Source organism: Dermacentor variabilis, chromosome 4 (genome assembly GCF_050947875.1).
Source record: "Dermacentor variabilis isolate Ectoservices chromosome 4, ASM5094787v1, whole genome shotgun sequence".
NCBI lineage: Eukaryota > Metazoa > Arthropoda > Arachnida > Ixodida > Ixodidae > Dermacentor > Dermacentor variabilis.
The window spans coordinates 136588003-136597611 of NC_134571.1; the positions used below are offsets into that span (position 1 = coordinate 136588003).

Here is a 9609-nt window from a genome sequence, read left to right on the forward strand (position 1 = left end):
AACGCCTGCTTCACGTCCGCCGCGTGTCGGGCCGGTATTGCACCAACTTCGGGATCGGCCCACGTATGGGAAATTTTTTTCTTACCACAACGACATGAAAGTTTCCTTGGACAGTAGAGGTGTACAGACTCGCTGTAGAATAGTGTAATGTACATAAAAAAGTACGTAGATTCGTAATTAACTGTGTGTACGAGGTTGAATCAGAAAATATTTGCCCTTATTTTTTATTAGCCATTATAAGGTACATATCGGGAATTACATACATGCGTATTATTCTACGTACTTTACACTACTTTTTTTCCACATAGTCCCCAGACCGGTTCATATATTTCTCCCATCGCAGAAGTAAATTTGAGGTACCCTTGTGGTCTGTCAGCGACGCACGTGGCCTCCCCGAACGCTCATTGTCATGCAAGACTTCACGGCCTTATGCGTACTCTCAACACCACCACCTCATGCTTCTCACAGCGAGACTCCTTTAATCATGCGTGGGCTGCATTTCCCTGTGGATTTCTATGGGCGTTTGTTCTTTGCTCCATGGAAAACGAATCACGCTTCGTTGCTCGTACGCCGTGGACGTGCGAAGCACAACCGCCTGCTTCAACAACTGACAGCAGCGCCGTGCCGCGGAGCTACCGGCATGTAAGGCCGGGCCGGTCCAAGGAAGGTCCAGCGCTGGGAATGGATATGTTTACTTCGCATTTCGAGGAAGGAAGATAACCGATGGTCATTAAGGGTTACGGAATGGATTCCAAGGGAAGGGAAGCGTAGCAGAGGGCGGCAGAAAGTTAGGTGGGCGGATGGGATAAAGAAGTTTGCAGGGACAACATGGCCACAATTAGTACAGGACCGGGGTAGTTGGAGAAGTATGGGAGAGGCCTTTGCCCTGCAGTGGGCGTAACCAGGCTGATGATGATGATGACTTCGCATTTACAGCCGTAATTTGGTTAAAGAAATAGGGGCAAATATTTTCTGATTCGCCCTCGTATAAGCATGTCGCACGCATATACCAAAACATAAGCAGAGCCTCACGGCGACTGCAACAACGGCAAAAATTTGACTTACACGTCCATATAATTGCTCTTGCAATGAAAAGAAATTAAAGAGAAACGCGCAGATGCGAGTTGAAACTCCGTGCGTTGTGCTCGAAACAATACGGTTAAGAACAAGGATCACTTTGGGTGAACGAGCGCTGGACCTTGCTAGGAACGCGTAGAGGCAGTGTAGACAAGCCGTGGATTATTATTTTTTCAATAACTGGATAACTTATATAGAGTGTGCTAATCAGTTCCTATTGTTGCGTTGCAGAAGTAGCATATAAAGATGTGTTTACGATATCTACAAGAAAATCAACGATGCGTAAACAAGATGGCTGTCGAGACCGATTGTACCTCTACACGCCAAATCGTGTTTTTCTGACGGGTGCCACTCTTTACTGCGCCGTAACATAACCCCCGCCCGCAAAGACGCCGTCTCGGCGCTAACTATAAGGCAAGTGAACTCGCGACAAAGTAAGGCTCCAGCCGGGACACATGCACAACGTCCGTGGGGACACGCGAGTCCAGCGGAGCGATCTCGTAGTTCACATCGCCAACCTGACGCAATATCGTGTAGGGCCCTGTGTAGCGCGGCAGCAGCTTTTCAGACAAGCCGACGCGGCGACATGGTCTCCATAGAAGGACAGCGGAGCCATGAGAAAATCGGACATCCCGATGTTGGTTGTCGTACTGAATCTTCCGCGCGGCCTGATACTTAGTGAGCCGGGAGCCGGAAATTTTGCAGGCCGTGTCAGCCCGGGCTAAGAGTCTTGCGCATATTTAATGGGAATGTTCGTCGAGGAAGGAAGCAGTGTGTCAAAGGGCAAAGAAGGGTGGCGGTCGAACAGAAGCTAAGGGTGAAAAGCCAGCGGTCTCGTGAGTGTGCGAATTATAGGCCGAGGTAACGGAGGGTAACGTGCTGTCCCAATCAGTGGTCGTCAGAAACGCACATAGACAGCATTTCTGTCAACGTGCGATAGAGCCGCTTCGTCAGTCCGTTTGTTTGTGGGTAGTACGCTGTGGAAATCTTTTCGACCGCGTCGAAAAGATTACACACATTCGGCCATTCGCTTTTAAACAATGCGACACCCTCGCACTGCGATAGTCAGTCTAAGAGAAGCTGTGGTAAGCCAGAAAGACGAAAAAGCGCATCTCGACAAGAGACGCGTAGCGGACTTCGGCGATGAACGCATTCCTCAACCTTGACGCCAGACCAGGCGGCAGAGTAAAAGGCAATAGAACCTAACACGCGCCAAAGCTCTCGTGCGAGAGGAGGTATGTAAGTACCTCTCAAAGAGCTATACTGTAGTTCGGTCAAGAACACGACTCGCAACTCGGCCGCGCAAGAGCACGTACCCGTTGCAATAAGAGGGAAAGCCCTGTCACCGACCACGAAAACGGCTGAAAGCCCCGAAGAAAGCTGTTCGCTTTAATACATGTGGTCACGCCGCAACGACTAACACACAAAGCTCGAGCTGCTATAGACGCCGTTACTCGAGCAGGAGATTGAATTGGCTACAAACCATTACGACCTCTCCGAGCAGCAAACGGGAACAGGCGCTTCAGGGAAGTCTGCGACGAAGGGTTAACTTTCCACCGGCGCGCTGACGATCCAGGTCTTGATGGGGTGGCGCGAACACGCCGTGCCTCGACCATCATGGCGACGCGCGCTTCCTCGTGAGCCGCCCGTTCCGCACCACTCAGTGGCAGAGGGGGCGGCGCCCCGTCGCTCAAGGATGAATCTTCCAGCGCCGAGGCCACGAACGCCTCCACCAGTCGAGCGTCTCCCGCCTTGCAGATGTAGAACCTTGGAATTAGTGGCACATGCCCACTAAGAGGAATTGGACCCTAACCGGGTCTTTCGAAATAAAATACGATATGTAAAAAATTAAATCAAATTGAAGATAAGGTAAGTTAGAATCAAAATATGGGATGAGAGTAAATAAATGTATGTGACATGAAAAAAACCAGTGGGAAGAAAATTATAAATGTCGAGGAGCTTAAATCGCAATGACCCTACAGAAATCCTGCATGGCAGCGCAAGCCTTCCCATAGCTATGTCCGACGGTCCATGCATCCGAGGACAACAAATTAGTAACAGCCTTATCTAATCCTAGAACAGAAAGAGTTGTTTATAATGTTCTTTTCTTAAGATAATATATATCGTCGATAAGAAAGCAAAGAAAAATGCCTTCTGCTACAATCTTCCCTTCAAAAAAGAACCAATCGGTAAGGGTGCCCGACCAGATCTTTGGAGGCAACGCCATCATCGTCCGTCTCTACCGCGTCCGCCGCCCTGATCATGGCGCTGTCGATGTCCGGCCTGGGCAGCGTCACATCGCTGCTGGGCGAAGATGCCGGCGAAAGGAAAGAGAGCGCAACGGACGCGGTGTCCAAGAGAGTGTCCTCGCTGATGTCCGTGGAGGGCGTGCCCAGGCCTTGCCGGTTGCTGACATCGGGTGTGAGGATCTGTCCCTGCACCTTCCTGCACCGGGTGAAGCGAAAGCGTCGGCTAGAAAGGTGGCTCTGAAGCTGCAGGTGACTTCGTACATTAATCAATCACGTTTGCAATATCGTTCAGCCAGGTACAATTTCACTCAGAATACTGATTCGATCTCTAACAAAAAGAATCCCGTGGCAAGATGCAGTATCGTGACTGAACGAAGAATGCAGAGTCATACGAAGTTAGGCTAGTTGGTAGGTTAGACTGCAAGATTACAGCTCAGTCTCCCCTTCACCTGAGGTTTCCGTAGTAAAGACAGACAGACGGACGGAAGGACAGATAGGCGGACAGATATGCAGACAGACGGACGGACAGATAGACAGAAGGACGGACTGATAGACGGACGGAGGGACAGATGGACGGGCAGACGGACAGACGAAGGTTATTTAAAAATGTGGTGTGAAGTGTACGCTTCTTGAGAGTGATTTTTCTCTGAATACTTAATTGCGGCCAAAATAAGAAAACGGCATAACGGCGTATTAAAGAATTTACTTCCTCTCCCAATGTACAGAGCCTAATATAATGGAGGCTAGTGTCAGAACGTACTAAAACGGGTCAAAAGAGTGCCGGTTCCTCAAGGTGTGAAGACGTTCTTGTTGAAATTACACAAGGTTTTTGAACGCAGTGGCGTTCACGCAGAACCAATAAATCTCGTTTTTCTTCAATGCTGGGAAGACGCTTATTTTTCAGAGGTAATAAAGCGCACAATAAAGAAATAATTTTCTTAAGATTCACAGGCGCATCAGATATTTAGCAATAGAGAATGAAGCTGGAACACTCTTTGACCTTATAATGCTCATTGATCTCTATTGTACATGGCGCCCCCGTATGGCTGGCTTCTATTGCGATACCGATAGAACGCCAGCTCGCATGTATTTTCGAGAGCACATTAGACGTTTTATAGACGTAATTTAAATGCAGGATTGTCCACCATTATGGTTTACCAGGGTGGAACCCTTGAGTACATTGAAGGACCTTAAATGACTATGCCAATCGCAATGTGACGGAGGCGTTAGGCGCTACCAGTCTGGGATTGTTATCAGGTTGCGTTCAGTTCTAAACACTTTTGTATACGCAATAGCCACCGCGGTGGCGTAGTGACTTTTGTGTTGCACTGCTAAGCCGCAGGGCACGGCATCAAATCCCCGCCGGGGCAGTCGCATTTCCATGGGGGTTAAAATGCAAAAACACCTGCGGTACCGTGCATCGGATGCACGTTAAAGATCCCCAGGTGGTCCAAATTAGAGTCCCCCACTACGACGTGCCAAATAATCATACCATGGTTTTGACACGTAAAACCAGTCCAGTGAATATAATTTTCAATGTGTTATTCACTTTCTCACTTGCCGAAATCTGGCAACTCAGACACACACACACACACACACACACAGAGCTAGATATATATATATATATATATATATATATATATATATATATATATATATATATATATATATAAACACTGTTTAAATTCTGTTTAAATGAACTTGCTTTCACGTACGTCGTGTTTATTCTTTTATGTTATACCAAAGGAGCCAGCGTGCTTTTTTCGCCGCCACAACTATGTACATATAGTTCTCGGCGCAGCACTTAGCTCGTGCGTTGGAGGTTGTAACTGAAGTGTTGTATTTGTAAATGAAATGAAATGGCTAGAGCGAATAAACAGCAATCTCATTTAAGAAGGGGGGCTCTAACAGCGGCCATCCGTGTCTTGTCTGTGTCCTCGTTTAACCTTCGCACTGTACCCCGGTACTATAGATTAGGGGAGACGGGAAAGCATAGATGGTGTTCCTAAATAATGATGTGTCCACAGCATTCACTCCTTTGCGTGGTATTTCGATTTTGTTTGTCCGGATCAGTGTTTAGCTCCTGTCTATTGATTATGGTTCATTTCTAAGTTCCACATTGAGAGAGTACCTATTGTAGCGCAAATTGTCCGCTGAAGTGCCACGTGAGCCATGCCCCAGTACACACACAGTCATCATGCGATGTGTACGCCATATTTCATTCACCGTGCTGTACACACTAACACTCGGCGCGTTCTTGAGCCGCCTCGTTTTCTACGTGCCTACGCTTTGCAACTCTCGGCGCATCCGAACGCTCGGGCTTCGTCATCGCGGCACAACCTTGCCGCTTCGAAATCAAGGATGTCGCTCGGCGGCATCCTTCGGTGACCTCCTCGTCACTTACTCTTCGGTTTGGACATGCAATTCATGTATGTACCTCTGTTTTGCCGAGCATCAGCGACAAAGCTCTTGAACCAGGAACTTATCCAGGACAAGCGCTTTGCAGATCACCGGCGACAACACCCTTAAGCACTGTCCGAAACGACAGTGCTACTCTTCAGCCGGGGGCGCGCGGAGAATAAAACACGGGTGAGCCCGGATGAGTGCGCTATGCACGTGGTTGGAGATATGCATCTCCAATCTGCGGAGCACTGCTGCCCGTCCTGTAGAATGCGCCCTCATTAAGAGGACAAGTTACACCGTGCGTGCCATCCTGTGCTCTTTTACTTGAGTCTCCTCGCGCTATACCTTTTTATTACGAATTTCGACCACGTCTGTCGGCGGTAGCTGGTGTAAGAACATTCGCGCACATATACATGACGTACCTCTTTTGCCCAGTGATATCGTGGTCGCCCAGCGCCACGGGAGACGCGTTCGATGCCCCTAACGGAGGTGCCGACTTCTGCCGCAGCTGTGGCCTGGTCAACGCCCAGCGCCCTCGTGAGAAGGGGGGCGCCGCGCTTTGCGAAAGCCACCGCGTCTCTGCCTTCAGCGAGCCCAACCTGACACAGCTCCGCTCGGCAAGGGTGGCGGCGTCGGCGTTATTCGGCATGGGTACGGACGCAGGCGGCAGGGAGTACCGCGGCGGCGAAGAGGCCTTCTCGACGTCCCTGGACGGGTCAAAAGGCAGCAACGATGGGGTAATATCGAAGGGGACGTCATCTCCGGGTTCATCGCTGTGTCTGGTCTCTCGGTCAGTGGCCGACGTCGCAGGCAAATTGCACCGAAGAGAATTTTCACGACGGGTCGCCAATGTCGTGTCCCACTCGATGGGCAGTGAAGAACTGCTGCCGTCGCCTTCGTCGGGACCCTCGCCTTTTGGAAGTGTCGCGCGAGTCTTGGAACTGATGTCGGAGGCTGGGAGGAGTGAACGCTCGTCACGTCCCTGCGGGGGCTTCGACTGCGACGTAGCCGTCGGCGACACTTTCTGATCTTCCCGGAGGACGCCTACGATGGTGCCGTCTGAGCGGTGGTTACGTCTCTGCGGAGGCTGCGACAGCGACGTTGCCATCGGCGACGCTTTCTTGTCTTCTCGCTGGACGCGTACGACGATGCCATCGTCGTCATCGGCCTGGGCGTTGTGCAAGTTCGAAGTGAGCAGCTTCTGCGCGAGCCATGCCGCGGAAAGCGGCGGCGGCTCCTGCAATGGCGGCCCCTGAACCAGGGGTGACTTCTCGAAGGGAGCCCCGGATGACGTCTTGTCACTGCCAGACGCCCGCGTTGCCGCACTGGTGTTGGCGCTCGTCGAAGGCGCCGGAGAGCCCCCTTTACGGGGGCTCGAAGAGCTCTGCTGCCAGCGGTCAGGTGGTATGCGGATGATACGGGGGAGGGGAGGCTCCTCCAAGCGGCTCCACTCGCCGCTCTCCCACATGGCCCGCCGTCGCCCCCTTACGGAAGGCGACGGCACGAACGATCGTAGCCGAGACATATTCGCACTCTTCGGCCGAATTCCATGGCGATCAAGGTTCTGGTTCCACGGCATCTCGGCATCGCGTTCCGCTTCATCCTGTTTGCCACCGAGAAACAGCCTGCGTAGAAAAGAAGCGTCATACGCAGAATATAGGTGACCTGGTGGGCGAGGTTAGCTGATCTCGATGAGTCAACTGTCGCAACACGAGGGTAACTGGAGATCGCTGGGAGAAACCTCGGCCTAGCACTGGACTTAAATAGGCAGACGGTGGTACGAGCAGTTCTTCTGTTTCATTGCCTTTACAAGGTGGCAAAAGAATAGGAGAAGGAAAACGTCATTCCATTATAGAAGATACGGAAATTACTGTATGCTGCGATTATAGCCTTTTTCAGGTGCTGTGTTTTCTCGCTATCGTAAGATGGCCACGTAGAATGGGCCCTCATGATACACGCAAATCTTTGCGCATAGCAGCGCGTTGAAACTGTTGAAGGAAACATTATATGTACGGCAGCGAGATTGCTACAAATAACGCTTCTAGGTGCTCGGTTAATGCTCAAATCGCGACATTTTTTTTCGTTACGGTTAATCTGTTGAGGTAACAAAAGCAAGGACCCACGCAAGTCCGTACCGGCGTCGTAGAATGGCTAGCTCAACAGGAAGGAAGGGAACCACATACTGATCGGCAATGTCACGACCACGGTTACAACCATGGCGGCGCCCGTAAGCGTGTCGATCGAAAATCAAATGTCACCCAAGCGTGCTGCAAGTTAGCCCAGCGGCGTGGACAAGTGGTCGAGTGGACACTCTCGCTGCAGCTGGACTTAATTTCGGGTCTGGACGAATTTGATACCCTTGATGTACGTGTGTCCACTCAAGCAGGCTGCTGCCCACGTGACATTAAAGGTAACTGTTCTTCGTACTAGGTCAGTGCATTCGTCTTGGAAGTTCACGTATGAAAACGTGCCGTTTGGGTTTTTCCTCTTTCCTAAATGCACAAATACGATTATTCAACTAAAAGAGTCCGACTGAGAGGTTGGGTTTCAGTTTTTAACCAACATCGAGGCTTAATTACAAACAGAAATGTTGGCACCAATGATCTTTCATTGCTTGCATTGCTCAGATTATTAGCACCGGAATGCCGCTGACTTGTGTTTATGTGAGCAGCTTTCCATTAAAGGCAAGGAGTTAATTTTTTTGCCGAGTACGTGTATGCTTTCAAGGACGTAAACATATTTGTATCACAATACAGTTTCTTACACTGCGAGTTACAATCCATGCGTAATTTGAAGAGTTCGTACACGTCTCGTGTACAACGTACATCGATAACGGAACTCTGTGTAGAGTTTACTGCGAAAATTACTAGAGTGAAACTGTGGCATGGGAACTGTTCAACTACAACGGGAATGCGTAATAGTGCATGTACATGTGTTATACTCGTGTTTCTGGTTACATACAATCGTAAGATTAGTGTTTAAGCTTTATTTTTGTAAATATCCAATACGCCGCAGTTTTATTAACACAGCGATGCAAGAAGTGCCTATACACACGCAAATTATTACACATTTGTAACGCAATAATTTTTGAAAATGGTTAATTTGCTAAGTCGCAATGCCGTTTGAAGCCAGAATCAGGAGGTTTAGACAAATCCATGCGTATATGGTGCCCATAATTTGGATGATTGCTCAACCTGGACTCTCTCGGTTCCTGTAGAACTACGCGCCTCCAGGGTTCTCTATAGTAATTTTTGTTTCAAACTCTACGGTATTTTTCGTATAATAACGGTCCTTGATTGTATTACTAAAATATTGCATCGCGCGTTTGTTTCAACTAGACAAAATAGATCAAGATGGAATACCTCCTAGAGATGAAGGCAACTGCGATTCCCAACGTGATGACGAGTAAAATGGTAGCTGGTGCAACCGAAACGAAGATTTTGCCTGATGAGGGTCTGGCTGAAAAAAAAAGAAGAAAACAAACAAATGAAATACAAACAAAAACACAAATACTGGACTTGGCAGTTTCATTTAGAATACAAAACAAAAACGAACAGCAGAATCTACGAGTGTGGGGTCATCAAATGACTGCAGAGCTCTTCGTAGCTCCTCCACTGATTTCAACGACAATCAAAGCTGGTGTGAAGTACTCGAACGGCAATCGGACAGATGATTGACGTTCTGGGTAATATCCGTTTAGCTGTCATTCCGCAGCGAAGGCCCCTTTGTTTCCACAGACTGGTTGCATATCCACGAAATAAAGACTACAGCGCACAAGCTGACGAGGACTACGGCTGTAACGCTTCTTTCCAGCAGTACTCTTCAGTCCCCGCGACCGCCTTTGGGGCCACTTGTTCGAGCAAGCGCAGCTAATTCTGAA

The 9609-nt window shown here is 49.3% G+C and overlaps 1 protein-coding gene across 1 annotated transcript in view; it reads right to left on the minus strand.

Annotated features, from left to right (window-relative positions):
* Positions 1–7197, minus strand: part of LOC142578349 (uncharacterized) — a 43062-nt gene extending 35865 nt beyond the window's left edge. The window contains exons 1-3 of the mRNA XM_075687746.1: positions 6152–7197; positions 3277–3522; positions 2561–2844 (exon numbers count right to left, since the gene is read on the minus strand). Coding sequence (XP_075543861.1) covers positions 2561–2844; positions 3277–3522; positions 6152–7197 — 1576 coding nt within the window. The remainder of the gene's footprint in view (positions 1–2560; positions 2845–3276; positions 3523–6151) is intronic.
* Between the last annotated feature and the right edge of the window lie 2412 nt (positions 7198–9609).